At 45.7% G+C, this 15,136-nt stretch overlaps 1 protein-coding gene across 1 annotated transcript in view; it reads right to left on the minus strand.

Annotated features, from left to right (window-relative positions):
• Window positions 1-8,925, minus strand: part of LOC139532076 (partitioning defective 3 homolog) — a 28,180-nt gene extending 19,255 nt beyond the window's left edge. The window contains exon 1 of the mRNA XM_071329208.1: window positions 8,760-8,925. Coding sequence (XP_071185309.1) covers window positions 8,760-8,917 — 158 coding nt within the window. The 5' untranslated portion in view covers window positions 8,918-8,925. The remainder of the gene's footprint in view (window positions 1-8,759) is intronic.
• Window positions 8,926-15,136: the final 6,211 nt, after the last annotated feature.

Genomic DNA, 15,136 nt, shown 5'->3' on the forward strand with positions numbered 1-15,136 from the left:
CTCAGGTGCTTCGCTATATTACATTTGACATTGTCCGTATGCTTGAGTTCATTTGCACACAAAAAACATACAATGATGGAAAGACCTTTGTGTTGTCCTTGTTAATGCAGACAGATGAGCTCCAACTTCTTAATTATCGCCTCAATTTTGTCCCACACATTGAATATAGTTGTGGAGAGTCCCTGTAATCATAGACTCAGATCATTCAGGCGAGAAAAAAACATCACACAGTAGGCCAGTTGTGTGAGAAACTCGTCATCATGCAAGCGGTCAGACAAGTGAAAATTATGGTCAATAAAGAAAACTTAAGCTCGTCTCAATTCAGAACAATGTGTACATTTTTTGCCCCTTGATAACCAGCACACGTTGTAAAAGCGTTACATGGTCGCTGCTCATATCATTGCATAGTGCAGAAAATACATCAGAGTTCAGGGGCCTTGCTTTAACAAAGTTTAACACATTCGAAACTGTCCGTTCTAAATAAGCATTCTAATCTGGCTGTGATCGTACGCTTCAGGGACCACTGCAGAACGATCACACTCGTGTGATGGTACGTGTGAAAGGGTTAAAAATATCCTCTGCTGTTGTCCTGGTTTCCAGTGGTTTGCAGAAGAGGATGTCTTCCTTAATTGACCCTCTATAAACGTAACGGACATATGCCAGGAGCTGTGCCAGGCCCACCACATCTGTTGACTCATCCAGCTGTAATGCATAGAATTCACTGACTTGTATGCGAAGCAGTAATTGTTTCAAGACATCTTCTGCCATGTCACTGATGCGTCGTGAAACAGTGTTGTTTGATGAACGCATTGTCTGTATAGTTTTTTTGGCCTTTTCGCCCATCATCGTCTCAGCCAGATCCGCGGCAGCAGGAATAATTAAGTCCTCCACAATAGTATGGGGCTTCCTGTCCAAGCCACTCGGTATCTCACCATATAAGACTCTTCTATCCAAATCAAATCAAATCAAGTTTATTTTATATAGCCCTTCGTACATCAGCTAATATCTCGAAGTGCTGTACAGAAACCCAGCCTAAAACCCCAAACAGCAAGCAATGCAGGTGTAGAAGCTTCTTATTAATGGTATTTGTTGCTTTTAAACATGTCCTACAACTCGAAAGTCGTCATAATTCTCGCTCAAAAAACTCCAGTGGCTTATTTTTCAAATTGGCATGTTTTGTTTCTAAATGTCTGCGCAAGACTGAAGGTTTCATCGAGTTGTGAGATAGTACTTTTGCACATATAACACACTGTGACTGAGGAAAGGCACTACTCCCAATATAAGTGAACCTCAAATCAATGTAGTTCTCATCGTATTTGCGTCTTTTCGAAGGTCCAAAGTCCCTGTCTGTTGTTCGGTGCTTTCCCAGGTAAGGGGGCAGTAGCTCTTCGGCTGCATCAGATTCACAACTCTGTGTCAATGCTAGCTGGGCTAACAACAAATGTAGAATTACTGATGCTTGCGTTAGATGTGCTCGTGGAAGCAGAACAACTTGTGTCGTCGATAGGTGCAGGTGTTGTACTGCTAGTAGTAGCAGTTGTCGTAGCAGTACTACCAGTAGAGCTGGTATGTGTCTCTACGGACGCGGGCCTTACTTTTTTCCATACGGAATGAGCAGCAGCTACGTTTGGCTACATACAGGCCGTTAGTGGAATTCCCGCGAGAGAGTAACGGTTAATGTGATTGAATGTTAATTATTTGACTAGGCTACCTGTATTTGACATTGTGTTGTTATTATAGAAGGTTTCATTTTATTTTTGTTAGTGAAACGAGGCTACTCAAATGTATAGCCCCGTTGGAAAATATAAATATAAATGGACTGAAAATGTGACTTGATTATTTAAAAAATATATATATATGTGAAATGAAATTTTTATTTGGCGTACCTCAGTTTGGGAATACCTAGTGTAAGGGATATCAAACCAGGTGATGCATTTTGGGAATACTACTACTACTACTAATAATAATAATAATAATACTAACACTACTCACACAAACAGAATGTGTCTCGCTACAGTCCAGCCATGTGAATGATATTGTAGTCAGGTGGTCTCTGCAATACTGTAGTGATATCTAGCAGGGAGCTGCCTTGGCTGTGTAGGCTAAGTAGTCATTGATAGTTTACTGTTGTAACAAAGGCCAAACCACAACATGATCAGTGTTTTGCTGCCTGCGGCCCCTGGCCCATACTGCTACTGAATCTCAGTGCCCACTAAACACACAGGCATGCACACAAACCCGCCCATACAGTAGTTACTGGACCTCAGTGCCAACTTAGAGTAGACTTGGACTCTCCATCCTCAGAGCTCTGCTCTACTACTCCACCTCAGAGAGAGAAATTATCACTTACTGTATTGCAGATGCTGCGACAAACTTTGTTCCCTCACACAAAAGCGGAGGTTTGTGACTCATGGTAAGATTTGGTGCGACAGAGAGAGAACTTTTTTAATAGAGCTTTCTGTTTTGAAAGTAAAACTGAATGCCAGCACAATGAAGCATAAATATTGATGTTGTTTGGAGGATGGAAAGTGCTGACAAAAAAAGGAGAGATATTACTTTTTATAATGGACGTTACAGGTATTGGGTGTTGTTAGGACCAAAAGGTAGAATAAGGGCAACTCTTGTAATGTGCAGTGTCTCCCTATTTGGAATGAAATGACCATGCTAATTCATATTTCTAATGGTTCTCTGGCCATAGAGGTTTCCCTTCAGTCGTGGCATAATGGCTAGCCATTATTGCAACAGCAAAAGCACACATCTCTGAGTCAGAGTAGAGTGGCCATTTATCAATCAATATTTTCAATGGAAATGCACAATCATTCTATGAATCAGTGCGTCATGAAAGGAGACATCCATAAATGTGACAGCACACAGGATCGGGAGCTTTTAACACTAGTTCCTAATTCACAGCAGGGCCCTAATAATTGTTCTGTTTGCTTTTCTTTTTTGTTGTTGCAGAAATACCTTCTTGAACATGTGAACTTTCATGTGCCTTAATTACAAACTTGTATGTGATCTGTAAATATGAATAAAAGTGTTTAATTATCAGCCTAGTTTAGCCAAGGCGAAAACACTGAGCTATATAGGGAGAAATTCAGGATGCTTCCTCTGCATTGGCTGAGATAATGCAGAGTTGGATATGCTGAGAGATGAGTTCTGAGTGGCTGCATCTAAAAGGCTACACATGAACTAAAAATGTCAAGATGCTCAAAGTACTGTAAGTTAAATGTTTTAACTAGCCTTCTCATTACAAACTCTGTGAGCATTTCAGTTGTTCTTTTCATGGTGTTTGGCCAAGTGGGTAACAAGGTCCCTGGCCCCAGTCGATCCAGAGGGCCATGGTTGTAAATGACTAAAATGGCAGTATGGGTCCACCCCAACATGCACCCTTACACTCTCGTTACATTGTGTCTGCACTCTACATCCAAAATGGCATCCTATTCTCTTTATAGTGCACTACTAAGTAGTGCACTATATAGGACATAGTGTGCCATTTGGGAGGCAAGCTAACCCTCTGGGGCGGCAGGTAGCCTAGAGGTTAAAAGCGTTGGGCCAGTAACCGAAAGGTAGCTGGATCAAATCCCAGAGCCAACTAGGTAAAAAATTCTGTCTGTGTGCTCTTGAGCAAGGCACTTAATCATAACTGCTCCTATAAAGCAATCTGGATAACAGAGTCTGCTAAATGACAAAAATGTAAAATGTAGGTCACCTAAAACAATTCATTATGCTTCTAGGGACAGAGTGGCTAATCTGGAAGGCAAATGGCAAGCATCCACCTGCTTTGACATCTGTTTACTGAGTGGAATGTAAAGAAGGTGGGTATATACGTAAGCATGTAGTTCATTTGAAGAGGTATTACCACAAGAGGAATTGCAGGTCCCTCTGTTACTGCTATCCTATACAGTTTATCATAGTTTATGTGTAGGAGATCACAACGGTTACCAAATGTATGTATCATGTTGAACTCACATCAGCTAAAACATGTTCCTATAATTTATATAGTTTGTTCAGGCTTACATTCCTGTACCTTTGTGTGCTCACTACCACCACATTCCAGTCCTCTTAGCAAAGTTATATTAGAGTATTATAACAGATTTATTTGAATAATCATTTGGAGAGACTCAGGAAGTATTATATAGGCTAATATTGTAAATATTTTACCAGATGGTACCCTGTCTGGCTTTTGATTTGATATTGTGATTGAGGAGAGAGGAGATGGGTAAGGGACGGAGGTTATGGGTTATGACTGTGTTGGTCCTGTATCGTCTTGTGTAGTATTTTCAATTAATGTTTTCTGTGAGTCTTTTGGGTGGTACAATTTATATTCCTTCTTTTGAGTGGAAAATTATGAAGCCGTAATAATGGAGAAGGCTCAATCCACCCAGATTTTTTACATTTACATTTTAATGATTTAGCAGACACTCTTATCTAGAGCTATTTACAGTTAGTGGACTTATCTTAAAATAGCTAGTTGGGACAACTAATACAGAAACATCTAATACAGGCGGAGAGTAAGACTTTCACAGCTCAACACAATGCATATTCAATGATTACAGGGCCTAGCTGGTTGTGGCGTGTAGCTTAATTAAAAAGTAACAATTCCAGTACACTGGAGTCCTGGCTGACCCAGATCCTACAGTCTCAGCACGGCTATTACCATGTTATAGTGTGTGTGCGTGTCTGTGTCAGAGAGTCTTCAGTCAGTCTGAGGGTGTGTGTGTGTATTTGAGTAGAGAGTGTTTGGTGTGCATACTGGGCTTCTGAGATATAAATAATTTAGAATACCCGTGTGTGTGTGTTTTGAGAGAGATAGAGAGAGAGAGAGAGAGAGATAAAGTGTGAGAAAGCTGAATAATTCAGAATAGCAGTATGTGTGTGTTTGTTTGCGTGAAAGTGGGAGAGTGGCGCCATCACTGCAAGATGGAGCCGACAGAGATGGTCGCCTCTCTTTGAGTCCTTAGGAAACTATGCAGTATTTTGTTTTTTATGTTTTATTCCTTACATTGTTACCGCAATAAATGTTAAGTCTCATTACATACAGCCGGGAAGAACTATTGGATATAAGAGCGACGTCAACTTACCAACATTACGACAAGGAATACCACTTTCCTGAAGCGGATCCTCTGTTTGGACCACCACTCAGGACAATGGCCCTAATCCCGGAAGGCCCCAATCCCAGAAGCCAACCCAAAACAACGGCGCAGCAGAACGGGCAGACGGAGCGGCCTCCTGGTCAGGCTCCGTAGACGTGCACATCGCCCACCGCTCCCGATTATATTAGTCGCCAATGTCCAGTCTCTTGACAACAAGATAGATGAAATTCGAGCAAGGGTTGCCTTCCAGAGAGACATCCTAGATTGGAACATTCTCTGTTTCACGGAAACATGGCTTTCTAGGGACATGTTGTCGGAATCGGTTCAGGCACCAGGCTACTCCATGTATCGTGCCGACAGAGATAAACTCCTCTCTGGGAAGAAGAAGAGCGGGGGTGTATGCTTCATGATTAATGACTCATGGTGTAATCATAACAACATACAGGAACTCAAGTCCTTCTGCTCAACTGACCTAGAATTCCTTACAATCAAATGCCGGCCATATTATCTCCTAAGAGAATTCTCCTCAGTTATTGCCACAGCGGTGTACATTCCCCCTCAAGCAGACACCAAGACGGCCCTCAAGGAACTTCACCGAACTCTGTGTAAACTGGAAACCATATATCCTGAGGCTGCATTTAATGTAGCTTGGGATTTTAACAAAGCAAATTTGATTACAAGGCTACCTAAATTCTATCAGCATATTGATTGCACTACACACGGGTGTAATACACTCGATCACTGCTACTCTAACTTCTGCGATGCATTCAAAGCCCTCCCCCGCCCTTCCTTTGGCAAATTCGACCACGACGTCATCTTGCTCCTACTGTCTTATAGGCAGAAACTCAAACAGGATGTATCAGTGATTAGAACCATTCAATGCTGGTCTGACCAATTGGAATCCATGCTTCAAGATTGTTTTGATCAAGCGGACTGGGATATGTCCCGGTGAGCCTCAGAAAATAACATCGATCTATACGCTGACTCAGTGAGTGAGTTTATAAAGAAGTGCATTGGAGATGTTTTACCCACTGTGACTATTAAAACCTACCCTAACCAGAAACAGTGGATGGATGGCGGCATTCGCACAAAACTGAAAGCGTGATCCACCGCATTTATTCCATGGAAAAGGGTCTGGGAATATGGCTGAATATTCATTGTAGATTTTCCCTCTGCAAGGCAATCAAACAAGTGAAATACCGGTACAGGGACAAGATGGAGTTGCAATTCAACATCTCAGACAGGAGACGTATGTAGCAGGGTCTACAATGAATCACGGACTACAAAAAGAAAACCAGCCACGTCATGGACACCGACGTCACACTTCCAGACAAACTAAACACCTTCTTTGCCCGCTTTGAGGATAATACAGTGCCACCGTCGCGGCCCACTAACTAGGACTGCGTCCCCCCCTCCTTCTCCATGGCCAACGTGAGTAAAACATTTAAACGTGTTAACCCTCGCAAGGCTGCTGGCCCAGACGGCATCCCTAGCCGTGTCCTCAGAGCATGTGCAGACCAGCTGGCTGGTGTGTTTACGGACATATTCAATCGCTCCCTATCCCAGGCTGCTGTCCTCACATGCTTCAAGATGGTCACCATTGTTCCTGTGCCGAAGAAGGCAAAGATACCTGAACCAAATGACTACCGCCCCGTAGCCCTTACTTCTGTCATCATGAAGTGCTTTGAGAGACTATTCAAGGATCATATCACCTCCACCTTACCGGCCACCCTAGACCCACTTCAGTTTGCATACCGCCCCAACAGGTTCACAGACGATGCAATTGCCATCACACTGCCCTATCCCATCTGGACAAGAGGAATACCTATTTAAGAATAAAGTTCATTGACTACAGCTCAGCATTCATCACTGTAGTACCCTCCAAGCTCATCATCAAGCTGGAGCCCTGGGTCTCAACCCCGCCCTGTGCATTTGGGTCCTGGACCTTCTAACGGGCCGCCCCCAGGTGGTGAAGGTGGGAAACAACATCTCCACTTCGCTGATCCTCAACACTGGGTCCTCACAAGGGTGCATGTTCAGCCCCCTCCTGTACTCCCTGTTCACCCATGATTGCGCGGCCATGCACGTCTCCAACTCAATCATCAAGTTTGCAGACGACACAACAGTAGTGGGCTTGATTACCAACAATGACGAGACAGCCTACAGAGAGGAGGTGAGGGCACTCAGAATGTGCGGGCACTCAAGGTGAGGTGAGGGCACTCAAAACCCACTATACACATCGAAGGGTCAGCAGTGGAGACGGTGGAAAGTTTTAAGTTCCTGGGCGTACACATCACAGACAAACTGAAATGGTCCACCCACACAGACAGTGTGGTGAAGAAGGTGCAACAGCGCCATTTCAACCCCAGGAGGCTGAAGAAATTTGGCTTGTCACCCAAAACGCTGACAAACTTTTCCAGAGAGCATCCTGTCGGGCTGTATCACAGCCTGGTACGGCAACTGCACCGCCCTCAACCGCAAGGCTCTCCCGAGAGTGGTGCAGTCTGCACAACTCATCACAGGGGGCAAACTACCTGCCCTCCATGACACCTATAATACCCAATGCCAGAGGAAGGCCAAAAATATCATTAAGGACAACAACCACCCTGCCTGTTTACACCGCTACCATCCAAAAGACGAAGTCAGTACAGGTGCATCAAAGCTGGGACCGAGAGACTGAAAAACAGCTTCCATCTCAAGGCCTTCAGACTGCTAAACAGCAATCACTAACTCAGAGAGGCTGCTGCCTACATTGAGACCCAATCACTGGCCACTTTAATAAATGGATCACTAGTCACTTTAAACAATGCCACTTTAATAATGTTTACATATGTATTTAGTGTATTTTATACCATCTATTGCACCTTGCCTATGCCGCTCGGCCATCGCTCATCCGTATACTTACATGTACATATTCTCATTCACCACTTTAGATTTGTGTGTATTAGGTAGTTGTTGGGAAATTGTTAGATTACTTGTTAGATATTACTGCACTGTCAGAACTAGAAGCTCAAGCGTTTCGCTACACTTGCATTAACATCTGCTAACCATGTGTATGTGACGAATAAAATTTGATTTGAAAGAGAGAGAAAGTGTGAGAGAAAGTGTCAGAAAGCTTGAGTGTGGCCCTAATCCACAATGACAAACCTCTTACATCACATGAATAACGGGTATGCAAACTAAAGATACTCATTCAGTCATATGTGAGTCAGTGTATGTTGCTGGTGAGCCCCTGGTTCCATATTTAACACTAGCTGCTCCAGCTCTACTAGAAGGCCAAACGAGGAAGAAGTGTGAAACACCCTAGGGAAGGAAGAGGACTGACAGGGACCGCAGAGAGCTTTTTAACTCAACCATCTTCCATATCCTTTCTAGGTCACATCCCTTATCAAACACACAGGCATGTACTGTACACACACAGAGTCATGTGCACACACATGAATGCACACACTCAACACGCACACATACTACTCTAAAATAATATTGTCAGATATAATTTTCTCATGCCCTGACTCTCCACATATTAAATGTTCCATAAGACATGGAATCTAGTCACAAAGGGCATATTTAAAGTATATCATAGTATCAATAATTAAACCAGTCAGTGGGTGCTACCAACACAAAGAAAAGAAAGCCTTGCAGTGGTGTAAAATCTCTCTCTCTTACCACTCGTTTTGGTTTTGCATGTCCTGGGCCAAAATCACTGGGTTCTCTGCCATGAATCCCATGTCATCGTGGGAGCTGGAGGATGATTGGTCAGACAGGTGGGCAGGGAGCACAGGTGTCCTATCATCTTCGATCATGACAGTGTCATCCTGGGGCATGTTCACTGTCGGAGACAGCTGGTAGTTACCTGTGTGTGACCAGAGTGAAGAAAAGAGTAGGGAAAACATTAGTCATGCACTGTTTCAGTTCAGAGAAAGGAACTCATTTTGCACCAACATTGATCAAGGGATTTAGTTCACATCAGGAAATATTATAGGAAGATGCCATGTAACCAGACATTTTGCACATCCGTGAGACCCTCTCCCTTTTCAGTATTCCAGCTCATGTGAGGAAAGCCATTGTTCTAGACAAAAAACAACATTCCTCTAGGGTGTTATTATCATCCAGTCCCCTTCTTTAGTCCAAGGACAGAGAGAGTCAAGGGACGACACACACACAGAGGGAACGATAGACAGACGAAAAGAGCCACACTGATCTGCCAGGCCAAGCTGAGGCTCTCTGTGCTGCAGGAGGTGAGGCAAGGGGCCATTTATCAGTTAAATCTCAGAGTTGGGGGCAGCTGTGCAGTCTGCAGCCTAGCTAACACTCACAGAACAGGAGGTTATCCATTCACTAGAGAAGAGCCATCACAATTCACCTATTTCGTACTGTGTTACTTTTTACTTTATGAGACTATTACCCAAAGTAATTCACTATGACTAGGGAATAGGAAGTAATTTCATTCAGACTCAAACCTACTGTATATAGAGAAACATATATAAAGAAGTGAACAAACCGAGAACTACACAAATGCTTACCATTATAATAAAGCATTTAAAAGGGGAAAACAAATTCCTAATGACGATGCTGAGAATACATTTGTTTCCATTATCACAGAGTCATTTTGCAAATGTTGCAGGTTAAGAGCAATTGCAGGTAATTACGGGCAGAGGAAAAAATATTTACCCTGCCCAACTCTCAACAACAATCTGAAATATATTTTATCGTACCTCAACAAATGACAAATGGATTTCATGAAAATGAATTACAACTCCCAATGATGGTTTACATTTTTTTGACTGATTCTCATTTGGCTAAAAGTGAGTTCTGAAGAATTTGACAGAATAGTGATTTATAATACCTGCCTCGCTGATGTGTACATTGGAAATGTCAGTTGCCTCTTTTTTCAAGCCTCTTTTAATCATATAATTCATACTACACTGAAAAGTCAAAGTAGTTTTAACATGTTTAGCTGTTTTGAACAAAACTCATGTGTTTAGCCTTGTCTGATGGTTAGGAGGGGCCGCCACCCGCCACAGGAAAGGGATGAGTGTAACGGAATTCCTCTTCCTCTTCATCCGAAGAGGAGGAGCAGGGATTGAACCAAAACGCAGCGTTGTAACGTGACATATTTATTAAACAAAACTGAAAACACGACGAACACTTGAATAATTACAAAACAACAAACGACGTAGACAGACCTGAACGTAAGAACTTACATGTAACACGAAGAACGCACGAACAGGAAAAACAGACTACACAAAAACCGAACAAACAAACAAACCGAAACAGTCCCGTGTGGCGCAACATACACAGACACAGGAGACAACCACCCACAAACAAACAATGTGACACCACCTACCTTAATATGATTCTCAATCAGAGGAGATGAAAACCACCTGCCTCTAATTGAGAACCATATCAGGCACCCATTAAACCAACATAGAAACACAAAACATAGACTGCCCACCCAAACTCACGTCCTGACCAACTAACACATACAAAACTAACAGAAAACAGGTCAGGAACGTGACATAACCCCCCCCTCAAGGTGCGAACTCCGGGCGCACCAGCACAAAGTCTAGGGGAGGTTCTAGGTGGGCATCTGACCACGGTGGTGGCTCAGGCTCTGGGCGAGGTCCCCACCCCACCATAGTCAATCCCAGCTTACGTCTCCCCCTCAGAATGACCACCCTCTTACTCCACCCACCTAATTTAAGGGGCAACACCAAGATAAAGGACAGCTCCGGGACAAGGTAGCTCAGGACAGAGAGGTAGCTCAGGACAGAGGGATAGCTCAGGACAGAGGGATAGCTCAGGATAGAGAGGTAGCTCAGGATAGAGAGGTAGCTCAGGATAGAGAGGTAGCTCAGGATAGAGGGGCAACTCCGGACTGAAGGGCAGCTCCGGACAGAGAGACAGCTCTGGACTGAGGGGCAGTTCTGGATAAATGGCAGCTCTAAGCTAAGGGGCAGCTCATGGCTGGCTGACGGCTCTGGACGCTCATGGCTGGCTGACGGCTCTGGACGCTCATGGCTGGCTGACGGCTCTGGACGCTCATGGCTGGCTGACGGCTCTGGACGCTCATGGCTGGCTGACGGCTCTGGACGCTCATGGCTGGCTGACGGCTCTAGACGCTCATGTCTCGCTGACGGCTCTGGCTGCTCATGGCTCGCTGACGGCTCTGGCTGCTCATGGCTCGCTGACGGCTCTGGCGGATCCTGGCTCACTGGCGGCTCTGGCAGATCCTGTCTGGTTGGCGGATCTGGCAGATCCTGTCTGGTTGGCGGCTCTGGCAGATCCTGTCTGGTTGGCGGCTCTGGCAGATCCTGTCTGGTTGGCGGCTCTGGCAGATCCTGTCTGGTTGGCGGCTCTGGCAGATCCTGTCTGGTTGGCGGCTCTGGCAGATCCTGACTGACGAATGGCTCTAGCGGCTCCTGACTGACGAACGGCTCTGACGGCTCGGGACAGACGGGCGGCTCTAATGGCTCGGGACAGACGGATGGCTCAGACGGCACTGGGCAGATGGATGGCTCAGACGGCACTGGGGAGACGGATGGCTCAGATGGCGCTGGGGAGACGGATGGCTCAGACGGTGTTGGGCAGACTACAGACTCTAGCCGACTGAGGCGCACTGTAGGCCTGGTGCGTGGTGCCGGAACTGGAGGCACCGGACTGGAGACACGCACTTCAAGGCTAGTGCGGGGAGCAGGGACAGGGCACACTGACCTCTCGAAGCGCACTATAGGCCTGGTGCGTGGTACCGGCACTGGTGGCACCGGGCTGAGGGCACGCACATCAGGACGAGTACGGGGAGAAGGAACAGTGCGTACAGGGCTCTGGAGACGCACAGGAGGCTTAGTGCGTGGTGCCGGAACTGGAGGCACTGAGCTGGAGACACGCACCATAGGAAGAGTGCGTGGAGGAGGAACAGGGCTCTGGAAAGGCACTGGAAGCCTGGTGCGTGGTGTAGGCACTGGTGGTACTGGGCTGGGGCGGGAAGGTGGCGCCGGAAATACCGGACCGTGCAGGCGTACTGGCTCCCTTGAGCATTGAGCCTGCCCAACCTTACCTGGTTGAATGCTCCCCGTCGCCCGACCAGTGCGGGGAGGTGGAATAACCCGCACCGGGCTATGTAGGCGAACCGGGGATACCATGCGTAAGGCTGGTGCCATGTAAGCCGGCCCAAGGAGACGTACTGGTGGCCAGATACAGTGGGGAGAACAAGTATTTGATACACTGCCGATTTTGCAGGTTTTCCAACTTACAAAGCATGTAGAGGTCTGTAATTTTTATCATAGGTACACTTCAACTGTGAGAGACGGAATCTAAAACAAAAATCCAGAAAATCACATTGTATGATTTTTAAGTAATTAATTTGCATTTTATTGCATGACATAAGTATTTGATACATCAGAAAAGCAGAACTTAATATTTGGTACAGAAACCTTTGTTTGCAATTACAAAGATCATACGTTTCCTGTAGTTATTGACCAGGTTTGCACACACTGCAGCAGGGATTTTGGCCCACTCCTCCATACAGACCTTCTCCAGATCCTTCAGGTTTCGGGGCTGTCGCTGGGCAATACGGACTTTCAGCTCCCTCCAAAGATTTTCTATTGGGTTCAGGTCTGGAGACTGGCTAGGCCACTCCAGGACCTTGAGATGCTTCTTACGGAGCCACTCCTTAGTTGCCCTGGCTGTGTGTTTCGGGTCGTTGTCATGCTGGAAGATCCAGCCACGACCCATCTTCAATGCTCTTACTGGGGGAAGGAGGTTTTTGGCCAAGATCTCGCGATACATGGCCCCATCCATCCTCCCCTCAATATGGTGCAGTCGTCCTATCCCCTTTGCAGAAAAGCATCCCCAAAGAATGATGTTTCCACCTCCATGCTTCACGGTTGGGAGGGTGTTCTTGGGGTTGTACTCAACCTTCTTCTTCCTCCAAACACGGCGAGTGGAGTTTAGACCAAAAAGCTCTATTTTTGTCTCATCAGACCACATGACCTTCTCCCATTCCTCCTCTGGATCATCCAGATGGTCATTGGCAAACTTCAGACGGGCCTGGAAATGCGCTGGCTTGAGCAGGGGGACCTTGCATGCGCTGCAGGATTTCAATCCATGACGGTGTAGTGTGTTACTAATGGTTTTCTTTGAGACTGTGGTCCCAGCTCTCTTCAGGTCATTGACCAGGTCCTGCCGTGTAGTTATGGGCTGATCCCTCACCTTTCTCATGATCATTGATGCCCCACGAGGTGAGATCTTGCATGGAGCCCCAGACCGAGGGTGGTTGACCGTCATCTTCAACTTCTTCCATTTTCTAATAATTGCGCCAACAGTTGTTGCCTTCTCACCAAGCTGCTTGCCTATTGTCCTGTAGCCCATCCCAGCCTTGTGCAGGTCTACAATGTTATCCCTGATGTCCTTACACAGCTCTCTGGTCTTGGCCATTGTGGAGAGATTGGAGTCTGTTTGATTGAGTGTGTGTACAGGTGTCTTTTATACAGGTAACAAGTTCAAACAGGTGCAGTTAATACAGGTAATGAGTGGAGAACAGGAGGGCTTCTTAAAGAAAAACTAACAGGTCTGTGAGAGCCGGAATTCTTACTGGTTGGTAGGTGATCAAATACTTATGTCATGCAATAAAATGCAAATTAATTACTTAAAAATCATACAATGTGATTTTTTGGATTTTTGTTTTAGATTCCGTCTCTCACAGTTGAAATGTACCTATGATAAAAATTACAGACCTCTACATGCTTTGTAAGTAAGAAAACCTTCAAAATCGGCAGTGTATCAAATACTTGTTCTCCCCACTGTATGTAGAGCCGGCTTCATGGCACTTGGCTCAATGCTCAATCTAGCCCTACCAGTGCGGGGAGGTGGAATAACCCGCACCGGGCTATGCACACGTACAGGAGACACCGTGCGCTCTACTGCGTAACACGGTGTCTGCCCGTACTCCCGCTCTCCACGGTTAGCCTGGGAAGTGGGCGCAGGTCTCCTACCTGCCCTTGGCCCATTACCTCTTAGCCACCCCCCAAGAAATGTTTGGGGTTTCTTCTCGGGCTTCCTTGCTAGCCGCGTACCTTCATATCTGCGGTTTTGGGCTTGATTCTCCGGCTTCCAGCCTTGCTTCCTTGCTGCCTCCTCATATCGCCGTCTCTCTGCTTTCGCTGCCTCCAGCTCAGCTTTGGGGCGGCGATATTCTCCTGGTTGAGCCCAAGGTCCTTTTCCATCCAGCTCGTCCTCCCAAGTCCAGTAGTCCTGTGTATTCCACTGCTCGAACATACGCTGCTTGGTTCTGATTTGGTGGGTGGTTCTGTAACGGAATTCCGCTTCCACTTCATCAGAAGAGGAGGAGCAGGGATTGAACCAAAACGCAGCGTTGTAACGTGACATATTTATTAAACAAAACTGAAAACACGACGAACACTTGAATAATTACAAAACAACAAACGACGTAGACAGACCTGAACGTAAGAACTTACATGTAACACGAAGAACGCACGAACAGGAAAAACAGACTACACAAAAACCGAACAAACAAACAAACCGAAACAGTCCCGTGTGGCGCAACATACACAGACACAGGAGACAACCACCCACAAACAAACAATGTGACACCACCTACCTTAATATGATTCTCAATCAGAGGAGATGAAAACCACCTGCCTCTAATTGAGAACCATATCAGGTACCCATTAAACCAACATAGAAACACAAAACATAGACTGCCCACCCAAACTCACGTCCTGACCAACTAACACATACAAAACCAACAGAAAACAGGTCAGGAACGTGACAATGAGTGTGTGTCGGGGTAGGTGTGTGTGTGTCTTTTCTCAGGGCCTAGGGAAGGTAGGGTGCCCCACCCAGGCTTTGACAACCACTGCAAGATGCCAGCCTTCCAGTTTCTGTACACTACTCTATCAGAATATACACTGTAAACCCCATGCCACTCCTTACTTCTCTCAAATAAAATTGTATTTATAAAGTTTAACGTCTCAAGTTTTAATGTCATGTGCACAAGTACAGTGAAGTGCCTTTCTTGCAAG

The sequence above is a fragment of the Salvelinus alpinus genome, chromosome 10 (genome assembly GCF_045679555.1).
Source record: "Salvelinus alpinus chromosome 10, SLU_Salpinus.1, whole genome shotgun sequence".
Lineage (NCBI taxonomy): Eukaryota > Metazoa > Chordata > Actinopteri > Salmoniformes > Salmonidae > Salvelinus > Salvelinus alpinus.